This window comes from Saimiri boliviensis, chromosome 10, assembly GCF_048565385.1.
Source record: "Saimiri boliviensis isolate mSaiBol1 chromosome 10, mSaiBol1.pri, whole genome shotgun sequence".
Classification (NCBI taxonomy): domain Eukaryota; kingdom Metazoa; phylum Chordata; class Mammalia; order Primates; family Cebidae; genus Saimiri; species Saimiri boliviensis.
Window position 1 is genome coordinate 83,007,042 of NC_133458.1, and position 12,916 is coordinate 83,019,957.

The 12,916-nt window shown below is 42.3% G+C and overlaps 1 protein-coding gene across 1 annotated transcript in view; it reads left to right on the plus strand.

Annotated features, from left to right (window-relative positions):
* Window positions 1-1,183: 1,183 nt before the first annotated feature.
* The window catches only part of TSPAN13 (tetraspanin 13), a 33,016-nt gene continuing 21,283 nt past the window's right edge, over window positions 1,184-12,916 (plus strand). The window contains exon 1 of the mRNA XM_003938672.4: window positions 1,184-1,476. Coding sequence (XP_003938721.1) covers window positions 1,414-1,476 — 63 coding nt within the window. The 5' untranslated portion in view covers window positions 1,184-1,413. The remainder of the gene's footprint in view (window positions 1,477-12,916) is intronic.

Genomic DNA, 12,916 nt, shown 5'->3' on the forward strand with positions numbered 1-12,916 from the left:
GCCGGGCGCGGTGGCTCACACCTGTAATCCCAGCACTTTGGGAGGCCGAGGCGGGTGGATCACGAGGTCAAGAGATCGAGACCATCCTGGTCAACATGGTGAAACCCCGTCTCTACTAAAAATAAAAAAATTAGCTGGGTGTGGTGGCGCCTGCCTGTAATCCCAGCTTGGGAGGCTGAGGCAGGAGAATTGCTTGAACCCAGGAGGCAGAGGTTGCGGTGAGCCGAGATCGCGCCATTGCACTCCAGCCTGGGTAACAAGAGCGAAACTCCGTCTCCAAAAAAAAAAAAAAAAAAAAAAAAAAAAAAATTAAAAAAAAGGGTTTTTTTTTGATACATAGTAGGTGTACATATTTACGGGGTACAGGAGATGTTTTGATACAGGCATGCAATGTGAAATAAGTACATCATGGAGAATAGGGTATCCATCCTCTGAAACATTTATTCTTTGAGTTACAAACAATCTAGTTACATTCTTTATTTTAAAATATTCAATTAAGTTCTTATTAATGATAGCCCTCTTATTGTGCTATCAAATAGTGTTCTTATTCATTCTATTTTTTTGAACCCATTAACCATCCCATCTTCTCCGTCTCTTGATTTTCCTTCGCATGCATGTATTCATAATGTTTATTAGTATTTTGCAAATCTTTGTAGGGTAAGTCTGCCACAGGTCACAATTATAGGCCACATACCTTACTTTCTGAGAGAAGCAGGGATTTTATTTATTTATTTATTTTATATTGTTTCACTTATTTTCTCCCCATCATTTCCCTCTATTTCGTTCTCTTAAATCTTTCACATGTTTTCATTCATTACTTCCTGCCTTCCATCCTTCAAACAAGACCAGGTAGGTGCTTAATTTTGAAGTCTCATTCAAAATGGTGCCACGTCATCTGCCAGGGCCTAGAATCCAGAGGTGCTGTCACATTTCTCCTTGCCAGCGTGGATCTCCTCCGAGCCCCGCCCTCCCTCCTCACCTGCTCCCGGGGAAACCACACCTAGGCCGCCGACACCAGCTCTGGCCTGGGGCTCCCTCCCTCGCGGCCTTGGCCCCCTCCCCCTCCCCCCAGGATCGCTCCTCCCCTCCCGGATCCCGGCGGGCGGAGCGCGTTTATTTGCATATTTCTACCTTTGTTCCCAGTCAGCGGCCAATCAGCGCGCGGGGCGAGGCGAAGGGCTGGGCGGGGCTCCGGCTCCGGCTTCGGCTCAGCTGCGGCGGCCGCAGGTTCCAGAGCGGGTCCGAGCCGCCGCGGGCGCGCCAGGCACTGCAGCCCCCGGCTCCGGCCCCCAACCTGCGTCCGCGCTGCTGCTCCGCTTGGGTCAGGCCCCAAAGGCAAGGACAAAGCGGCTGTCCGGGAAGCTCCGCCGGAGTCGAATTTACGTGCCGCTGCTGGCAACCACAGGTTCCAAGATGGTTTGCGGGGGCTTCGCGTGTTCCAAGAACTGCCTGTGCGCCCTGAACCTGCTTTACACCGTGAGTACCCCCAGTCCGTTCCTGCCCGCTTGGGGGCTTTGCACCTGCTTGGGCGCTCTTGGGCTTGCCTGCCTGGCCAGCGACTCACTCGTTCCATCCCGCGCCCCCTTCCCGGCTTCCCACACTCTGCGCGGCCCCGGCCTCGCCCTCCGTCCCTGCCGGGGACCGGGCGCCGGCGCTTGTCGCAGTCTCTTCCTTTCGTTCATTGTGAAGCTGTCGTCTCTCAGGCTCCCTGGCCGCGTCTCTGCCTCACTGCTCCACCCCACCCCCTCACCCATCGCCTTGTTTTTCAGACATTTGACTGGACCTCCGCGCTTTCCCACCCGAACCCTTCTGTGCCGCTTGCCCCTGGCTTCCAAACGCATCTGGGCCAGGCGTGGAGGCGCGAGAGCCGTCCGGGCTTGCGGACAGTTTTGCGGAATGGCGTGGCCTGAAACTGACGAGGCGGCATATGGCTGGTGTGCCTCTGGGTTAGCTCTAGGTGCCCTAGTATTTTAACTGAGGCCACTGAGTAGGTTGACAGGATATCCGCTGCTTCCTAAGTTTGTTTCGTGCTCACAGAAAAAAGATGTGTTTTTGTTCTTGTTGTCAGTTTTGCTCGTACTCGGTGCTTTTTCTATGTGTCTTTGCCCATGATCAATATCCTAACTCCATTTTAAACCAAGTCCTCCAGGAAATAAGCGAATCCCCACCCAAGTCGTTTCTTTCCCTGCCAACCAGCTTGGGTCTGTTAGTTTTAATGCTGCAGGTGATCTTTGTCGTTTTTTTGAGGCCCAATTCTAGGTGAACAGGAGGATGGGCAGGACAGATCGACGTTTATTGGATGCTTATCACGTCCCAGATTTTGCATACACAATGTTCGTCCATCATTCTGACAACCTTCTGAGGGAATGGGGCATTGTGTACATTTTATACATAAAGTAACAGACCAAAAAGGTTTTAATAAGTTTATGTAGCTGGTAGCTGACTAGTCAGGATTGGAACCTAGGCTGTGGAATCCAGACCTTTCCACAGGCTGCCTCTACCCGGCGGAAGAAACTTCCTCTTCTGTCATCATCCCTCCATCATGTCTTGCTCCCTTCTATAAATACACCTGGCACTTTGCAGCACCCACCCTGAAAACAAACGCAGCACCCCTGCATTAGCAGAGAGTTAGGCCATCTGTACAAGCTTAGATTACATCCTTGGAATAGAGAGGCTGCCTTGTGGTCACCAACAGAAGAAGGAGGTTGGGTCATTTTACCATTACTGTTCTTTTGTATGCGAACATGATTGCAAGCTTTGAAGGCAAGACAGAAACAGGCATTGAGTGTGCTTTTATGGCTAGTTAATAGGAATCTAGTCAACATGGTCATTAATAGTAGATTTTGGGGCAAACATTTTTAGAACATCTGGTGATACACTTCGGGAAGATACATGTCAAGTTTCAGATGAAAATTAGTATGTCTTAACCTGAGGCATGCTTATCACCCTGGCTGTTAGTACATGCTGACCAGTTCTCTAGGCATTTAAAAAAAAAAATCAGTGTGAATGGCCTGCTTAGAACTTTAAATTCCTTGTTTTGTGCCCCGAGTTCTGTGTGTGTGTGTGTGTGTGTGTGTGTGTGTGTGTGTGTTTTCTGCCAATGATTTAGTCATCTGTTTGCCAGACACTTAATCTTACAGTGTCTGCTTACACAGAGTGGAATGTCCGCTTTGCATACTTACTTGAGTGAGGGTCTGTATACATTAATGTATAATATTTTTTTAAAAGGCAAGTTATTTTAAAATGAAATTCCATTGCTTTCTAGACATACCATTTTTAGTTGTATTTAGAGTATATCAGGAAAGTGAGGCAAAAGAAAGGTATTATAAAGGGACATATTAAGACTATTTAATATCTATTCTAAATTACGGACCTTCAAAGTGTATATTCTATTGATTTTAATAGCTGTGCAGTGAAACTCAATGAATTGAAATTCATGAGACAATAAAAATGGCTAGCTCTTTTAAATCATAGACTTTTTACACAAAGGGACATTTCTTGAAGTGTATTAGTGTCTACTTCTTTTACATTGTAATTAGGCTTAAATAAATGTAGCAGTTTAAAGTGGAGGCAAGTGACAGGTAAAAGTTGGATCAAGTCTTAGATGCTGAAAATGTGCCAGAGCCATTATTTAGCTTCTATTTCTCCCTGATCTGTTTCTCAACATTTTAAGATGAAAAAATGTGAGGCGATTAGGGATGGGATTGAGCATGAGGGCTTGGGACACGTTTTCTATAAGGCGTAAATAGAAGGATTCTTTGTAGTTTCTAATCCCACCCTGGTCACTGCATCTAAAATTGCTCAACGCTACAGGATTCAATTTTAGATCATTTCTAAAAGTGTTGGTTAAACCAGGATTGCATATGGGAATGGCAGGTGTAAAGGCCATGGCTGCCTGAAGCATCATCACTGCTGTGTTGAAGCATTTTTCTGAGGAACATAGGACTCTATCATCTGAACTGTCTGCATGCTCTTGTGGCTAGCTAATGAGCCTGAGATTCCTGCCACATTCGTGATCAGCTCAGAAAGCATGTCACTAAAAACATGTTGCAAGTCCCAAACAAGGAAATTTGATCACTAGGCAGAATGTTAACAATTGATTTTTCTGGTTGTTTATAGCTTGATTATGTTAGTTAATAGAATCCCTAGTACTAGACAAGCTTAAATCAGTGTAGTATGTGTTAACAATTTGTAAATATAGAAAGAAAGGGGGAAGCTATAGTCCTGAATTCACCTTCTCCGTATTCTAAGAGAATAACTTGCTCAGAATTTCCTGCATTTAAAGAAACTTTTAGTTTCATTATTCAACAATTATTTGAGTGCCTACTGTGTGCCAGGCTGTATTCTCAGTTTGGAAATACAGCAGCAAACCAAACAGGGCTTAAAAATCAATATGCTTTTATGAAGCCTCATATTTATTTATTACCTTTTCTGCATATGATTTCAGGAATTGTATTCTGTCGGTAAACATTTGCCTACTGTGTGCACTCTGTTGAGAACTGTGAGAAAGAATAAATACCTATAAAGACAAATTCCTTGTGAAGACAGGATCTAGATGACAGACATGGAGTGGGAAAACGAAATTACGTAAGAGGAATATACTGACTTAGGCACCATAAAATTTAGGACTGTGGGAAATATTTGTTGGTTAGAGAGACTAGGGGAATAACGGAGGTATGATTGAGTCAAGGAAATGTAGAAATAGTATGTGGATCTTTTTGATACCATTTAGGATATACATAAACATGAAAACTATTTTGGGAAATGACTTATTTTTAACAGTTTATAAGAATATTGTAGGCTGAAAAGAGTTTGACAAATAGTGAAAAACACTTTTGAAAATTATGCTTAGTGATTTGTGGGAAATTTTAGGAAATATGAGATTTTGTATTAAAACATGTAATATTTTGAAGCTTTATAATATTTCTCCTGCCTCTTCTTAACCAGAGAAGAAAGCTCTATTAACAAAGAAACAAACCAAAAAAAGGTAGCTGACTTTGTTAAATAGAACCAAACTGAAAAATGGCCAAACATATATTTACTGGGACTTTTAAGAGTTGCTTTGCCAGTTTCAAAATCCCCAGGAGGGAAATTTCAGAAGTTGCAGTTTTGTTTCCTCCTTTTTGTGTTCATTCTTCTAACATCTTTCCATGTTTGTTTCTCTTTTTTGTTACTCTTTTTCCTTATGCTTTTGGTTGTTTTGAGAAATATTCTCATACAGCATAAAAATTATATGGGAGTACATTAATTCTAAGACACATTAATTTATATTTTTAACATCTCTGACATTGGGATGCAGTTTTTATTTCTGCTTTAATTTTAATTTTTTTTTTTTAAGATGGAGTTTCGCTCTTGTTGCCCAGGCTGGTGTGCAATGGTGCGATCTCTGCTCACTGTAACCTCTGCTTCCTGGGTTCAAGTGATTCTCCTGCCTCAGCCTCCTGAGTAGCTGAGATGCCAGGTGCCTGCTACCATGCCCAGCTTATGTTTTGTATTTTTAGTAAAGACGAAGTTTCACTATGTTGGTTAGGCTGGTCTCAAACTCCTGACCTCAGGTGATCCACCCGCCTTGGCCTCCCAAAGTGCTGGGATTACAGGTGTGAGGCCCCGCACTCGGCATGTATTTTGTAGGAAAGTGTGCGGTATCTGTTAGATAAAACAAAACCACCATTTATGGGAAGAAAATTCGGTTTCTTATCAAAATTATGAGAAGAAAGTTCACTGGATTTATGAAGAAAATGGAACTTTTCTAACTCTATTACTGGACAAACAGCTTACTTCGTTTGAGTTTCAGTTTCTTCATGTATAAATTGGTGATGATATTTTTCAGTCTTCCCCTCATGAAGTTGTGTGAGGATAAAATGAGGTAGTGTATAAATGCTTTAGATGTATAAGAGAAATGAAATTAAATTGTTCCAGCGTCAGGTGGAAAAAGTTGAATTACACTAAATTTATGGACTTGGCTTCTCCTTTTCAGCTATTCTTCACAGATAAAACTTGCGTAAAGAAAACTTGTGTAAAACAATGTTTTGTTTCTTTTCATCTGTAGTGATCAAGATTACATCCAGAAGCACAGCTACATATTTTAAAGCATGAAAGTTAGCATTAAATTAAAAAGTAGTAATACTAAGTAGGAATTACTTTTATTTATCCACTGTAGACTCTTTTTTTTTCATCTTTGGCCAATGCTTCAAACATGTCTAAGGGTTTCCTCTACCCTTTCTCATGAACAAATCTACTTCCTGTAAAATTGTATTATAACTGGTTAGGGTTATTTATGAGTCTAATGTAAGTATATTATAAGATGTGCCCAAGTTATTTTCTCTCTGTTCTTTATTCTAATCATAAATATTAATTGAGCATCAATAGCAGTGAACAAAACAAACCCCAATGGCTTGCTTTCATGGAGTTTACATTTATGGGGACGGACAGATGATAAATAAGTTAAGTTGTATATCATATTAAATGGTAAGCAAGTGCTTCGGAGAAAAATAAAGCAGAGTGAAAGGAATAAAGATGGGTGGGGCAGTGGACTGGGTGGGGGAGGGTGGGTACATAGCTTTATATAGGGTAGTCACACTTGGCCTGCATGGAAAGACATCAGTATAAGAACGGTGTTAGACTGTTCTTGTATTGCTATAAAGAAATACTTGAGACTGGATAAAGAAAAGAGGTTTAATTGACTCATGGTTCTGCAGGCTGTACAGGAAGCACAGTGCTGGCATTTTCTGGTGAGGGCTCCAGGATACTTAACAGTCATGGCGGAAGGGGAAAGGAAGCCCCTGTGTCACAGAGGGAGAGTGAGAGTGGAGGTGCCAAACACTTTTAAACAACCAGATCTCACGTGAACGCAGAGGGAGAGCTCACTTATCGCTGAGGTTATGGTGCTAAACCATTCATGCAGGATCCACCCCTGTGAATCACGTCCCACCAGGCCCTGCCTTCAACATTGGGGATTACATTTCAACATGAGATTTGGGGGAGACAAATAACCAAACTATATCAAAAGGCTTAAAGGAGTTGAATAACACTTATCTAGGCAGAGTGTTTCAGGTAGAGGGAATGGTCTTTGGAAAGACTCTGATGGAAGAGTATTTCTGCTTTTTTTTTTTCCTGAGATAGGGTATTGCTCTGTCACTCAGGCCCGAGTGCAGTGGTGTGATCTCAGCTCACTGCTGGAGAGCTGTCTCCTGGGTTCATGCGATCCCACATCTGCCTACTGAGTAGCTGGGACTACAGGCATGTGCCACCATGCCTGGCTAATTTTAAAAAATATTTTGTAGAGACAGGGTCTTACTATGTTGTCTGGGCTAGCTTTGAACTCCTGGCCTCAAGCAGTCCTCTCCCCTTGGCCTCCCAAAGGGCTGGGATTACAGGCGTGAGCACCTGTGCCTGGCCTGGAAGAATATTGCCGGTTTATGCAAGGGACAGAGGAGTCAGATATGAGTGGGACAGAGCAAGCAAGCAGTACAGTGTAGGAGAAGAGGTCAGAGAAGTTATGGGTAGGACACAGGAAAAGACACTAAGGACATGAGCTTTTATACCAAGTGAAATGGGGAGCCATTGGTGTGTTTAGGCCTGAGGGCTGACTTAGTCTGATTATTATGTAAAAAGTTAGATGGCTCTTGAGTTAAGAATAGATTATAGATGGCATAGGTGGGAGCATTGAGACTAGTTATAGGGCTGTTGCTATAATTTACACATGAGATGATGGAGGCTTGGATTAGTACGGTGGCAATAGAATTAAACGAAATAGGTTCTGAGACTGTTTTGGAGGTAGGGCGACCTGATTTAATGAAAGAGACAAGTCACAAATTACTCATGATTTGTGGCTCAAGGAACTGGCAGGATAGATTTGCCATTAGCTAGGATGGAGAAGATGGTAGGTGGAGCAGGCTTTGGGATAAATTAGAGGGTTCAGAATTAGATGTGATGCCGAAGAAAGCCAAGTGGAAATGACTGGTAGCACTTGTAGTAACAACACTTGTCATTCAGGGAAGAGGACTTTCTGGAGATTTAAATTCAGGAAGCCAATTAAAGAGTTGAATTGGATGAAATCAAGGTAGTGAAGGTAGACAGAGAAGGGCACTGGTCCACTAATTAAAGCAGTGCTGTTCATACATTAAGAGATGTGGCCAAACACGGTGGCTCACACCTGTTATCCCAGCACTTTGGGATGCCAGTGTGGGTGGATCGTGAGGTCAGGAGTATAAGACCAGCCTGGCCAAGATGGTGAAAGCCCGTCTCTACTAAAAATACAAAAATTAGCTGGGCGTGATGGTGTGTGCCTGTAATCCCAGCTACTCAGGAGGCTGAGGCAGAGAATTGCTTGAGCCCGGGAGGCGGAGGTTGCAGTGAGCCGAGATTGCAGCACTGCGCTCCAGCCTGGCAACAGAGCAAGACTCCATCTCAAAAAAAAAAAAAAAGATGCTGGAGATGAGGAACATTCAGCAGGGGAGCCTGAAAAGGAATGGCCAGTCAGGTAAGAGGAAAACTGCAGAGAGGCTGGTGTCTCAGAAGTCAATTGAAAACCATTTCAAGGAGATGAGGACCAAGACCTGATTCTTGAATTTGTCAGTGAAGAAGTCATTGAAAAGAGCACTTACGCATTTATTTTTCTTACCATCTTTTCAACAATAAGGGCCATTTCACAGTCATTCTGGCTTTCCTGCGTGACCGGCACAGCCCTGGCATGTGGTTGGCATTTAGTTAATTGAACGCAGGAATCGGTACAGGGCTCTGCTGCCCGTACTTCATTTCTTGTCTCCCTGAAATGCTCCAAAAAAGGAAGGTGTAGGGTGGGGTTGGAACTTTGTGGGTAGCTGTGGGTGTCACCTCAAATAAGTTATCTTGGAAAATGACAGTTGAAGTCCCTTACCTTCAATCACCTTTATATAATTTCCATATACTTTGTATTTGTGCTCAGTAAGTATAAAAACAATAGCATCATAGAGAACCATAATGAAGAATACTATTTACAAGAGCACTTTAGGCTTTCTGTGTCATTTGAATAATGATCATAAAGCAGTCAAAGAACAGAGGTTTTGGCTTCAGCACTCAGCGTCTGGCTATTTAGCAAAATCTAGATTATTTATAGACTTTTCCCATTTTCATCCAGATGTTTGGCATCGTGGAAACACATGCTTGGTCTTTTCCGAATTGCTCTTCAGCACTCTTTCCACATTAAAAAGACATTCAGAAGAGAGTCAGTGTGTAATTCCTCATTATTATTATTATTTTTTTTGAGACGGAGTTTCGCTCTTGTTACCCAGGCTGGAGTGCAATGGCACGATCTCGGCTCACCGCAACCTCCGCCTCCCGGGTTCAGGCAATTCTCCTGCCTCAGCCTCCTGAGTAGCTGGGATTACAGGCACGAGCCACCATGCCCAGCTAATTTTTTGTATTTTTAGTAGAGACGGGGTTTCACCGTGTTGACCAGGATGGTCTCGATCTCTTGACCTCGTGATCCACCCGCCTCGGCCTCCCAAAGTGCTGGGATTACAGGCGTGAGCCACCGCGCCCGGCCGTAATTCCTCATTATGAATGTTGAAGCATATTGAGGAAGATAGTCTGGGGCTTCGTTTTCTTTTTTTAGGGGCAGGTTCTCGTTCTGTCACCGAGGCTGGAGTGCAGTATGTGATGACAGCTCACTGCAGCCTTTAACCCCCGGGCTCAAGCAATCCTCCCACCTTTTCTCCTTCTGAGTAGCTAGAACTACAGGCATACTCCACCCTACCCAGTTAAATAATTTTTTTTTTTTTTTTGGTAGAGACAGGGGTCTTGCTGTGTTGGCCAGGCTGGTCTCAAACTCCTGGTCTCAAGCAATTCTTCTGCATTGGCGTCCCAAAGTACTCAGGTTACAGATGTAAGCCATGGCTATTACCTTTGTTTTCTTTACATGTCTGGATGCCGTAATACATTTTGTTGGTATAGTCCTTCAGTATCTTATTACTGTTTTAAAATTGCTTGCCTTCCACTACCATCATAACTTCTCTCTTGCTTTAGTGCTAACAAAACTGTTTTGAATAATTTACAACATCTAATCCGGCTTTTTCAAATGTTTTAAATTCTTTCATCCTCAAAGCAATTCACTTACCTTGTAAGAATTTTGATACTTAAAAACAAGGTAGTTGTTTGAACAATATTAAAGTCTGTCTTTTCATCTTGTTCTTTAAATGTGGTGGGTATTTGATGAAAGACTGAAGGTTATGTAGACAGAGAATAATATGGAACATTATTAGGCTGACTTTTTTCCCCTCCAAATATTGTATAGATTGGAGAATAAGCATTTCCTTACCCTCTTATATGCTCTTTCATTCAACAGTATGTTTTGAGCACCTCTTCTGTTGCAGACTCTTAGCCAGGTGCTAGGAATATAAGATACCATAGGCCTTGATGATCTGGCACTCAAAGTGTAGAAGGCCCATCAGAAGAATTCCAAGTATGGCTGGGAGGAGGAATGGTGGTTAATGAATGACCTCTGGTGATAATGCAGCCCTTTCACGTCTTGGGATTTGTCAGCCTCGGAGTTTGGACTTTATCTCAAGATCAAAAGCAAAGGACAGCCAGCCTAGGAATGACCTGATCCGATTGGCTATAAAACAAAGACCACAATATTAGGAATAGAGTTCAGCCCAAAGTCATAAAAACCCTATTATCACGACTTAAAATGATAAGGTTTATTCTTTCTTGGAGAAAGAAGTCAAGATGTAGGTAACCCTGGGCATGTGCACAGTTGAAGTATATTGTCATAGGCCCAGTCTCTTTCCTGCCCAACTGTCCTTGCTATGCCACCAAATTACATATAAAACTCTAGCTACAGTGAATGGTGTGCCATGCCAGGTGGAAGATGCTCTAAAATGTCTTTTTTTGGTAACGCTTTGTCTTTTGTGGGGAAACAGATTTACTGAAATATTATTGACACAGTAAGGTGAATATACTTAAAGTGTAGCATTTGGTAAGTTTTGGCATATGTATATACTTAGGAACTCATGATCACATTCAAGACCCCTGAAAATCTCCTCATCCTTCTTTGAAATCCCTCTTTCCCATTCCTAAACCCCTACTCCCAGTCTGCAGGCAACCACAGACCTGCTCAGTGGTAAAGGCCAGGTACTTTTGTGCTGTGGTGTTCTCTTTCTGTTTCTGTCTCTGTCTCTGTTTTTTTTTTTTTTTTTTTCTTTTGGTGAGTGGGGAAAAGGTCTTGCTTTGTGCTCAGGCTGGTCTTCAAACTCCTGGGCTCAAGTGATCCTTCCTCAGCCTCCCAAAGTGCTGGGATTACAGGTGTGAACCACCGCGTTCTACCTGTGCTGTGGTGGTCTATGTTTGTGCTGTGAGCCCTGGCTAAGAATTTCTTTCTTTTTGAGACCAGTTCTCACTCTGTTGCCTTGCAGGTCGGAGTGCAGTGGCATGAACACAACTCCCTGCAACCTCGACCTCCTGGGCTGAAGCTATCCTAGTCAGTCTTCCAAGTAGCTGGGACCACAGTTGGTTGCCACCACACCTGGCTAATGTTTTGATCTTTTGGTAGAGACAAGGTCTCGCCATGTTGTCCAGGCTGGTTTTGAACTACCTGGGCTCAAGCAGTCCCCCTTCCCTGGCCTCCCAAAGTGCTAGGATTACAGGCATGAGACCCTGCCCATGGCCTGGCTGAGAACTTTTGTGTTCCTGGCAGTAGCACTTTCCCGTTTATTCACCTCCATTAGACCCTCCTCACATGTGCACCTGCAGTTTTGCCATTGCCGCTTTCTCTTGGGGTTTACTTGGGGAAGCAATGCCAGTTTTGGACGTTTTTTATGACAGTTTAATGTCTTGCTTTGGTGTACCTTTTCCATTACAGCTCCTTTAATTCTCTTAAAACTGGTTTTATACGATTCACCTTTCTTTGTTTTAAAGAGAAAACAAAGATTGGAAAGATTGGTGTTTCCTGCTTATAAGAACATTGCTAGCAATGAATTAACAGATGCATAATTCCTTTTTTATCAGCATTCTGTGTCCCAAAGGGAAGGAAACTATTTGTCATAGGCGTACATTTACTTGCTATTACAATTGATTTCATAAGAAAACTGTTATTATAATAGAACAAAAGATTCTTTGGAGTTCCTTTGTCTACCAAGTTCTAGAGACAAACCTAGGCTTTTTAATTATGCAGTTAGAGTTAACTCTTTAAATTAATAATTTTTAGATCACTAGTTTGGAAGACCTCATATAATCTCATTCTCTTCACAATTACAAACCAACCATAACATGTAATTATCACTACTGAGAAATAAATTGTTTTATTATCTTTAAAAGGCTCCTTTTTAGTAAAGTGAAAGATACACTGATAATCAGACCTTATTAGAAGCATATTATAAATCTTTAGGTGTTATTTCTAATTTAAAAAGCTAACTTGGATACATGGGGGATTTTTAAAATAATGTGTTAGAAACACCAGTGATACAGAAGAAAACACATTGATTTGGCCTTTTTAAATTAAAAAATCCAACATATTTTTGGGTGTTTATTAGAAAATTGATTAGCACAAACAAGTTTATGGTGTACAGTTTCACTGTTGTAATAAGTGCAAAATTTGTTTTGGATTGGACCACTGAATCTATGTTTTCTTTCACCTTTGGGAATGGCCCTTATAAATAAGAATGTGTATTTGCGTGTGCATGTGTGTGTGCATATGTGCACCTAGGAGTTGGGCTTGAAAAACGGGGTAAGGCAGTGTCTTGGTTCACACTTGAGACCATCTGAGTGTGATGGACCTAGAGCATCGCTTTCCGTTATAAACGTGGACAATCAGCAACTTGCTACCCGTTGCCTTCAGTTGTATACCACATTCATTCCTAAACCTCCTCTTTCCTAAATAGGAACAAATTATAGGAGGGAATGTGGACTGCATTTATATGCACAGATGGGAATTGATGTG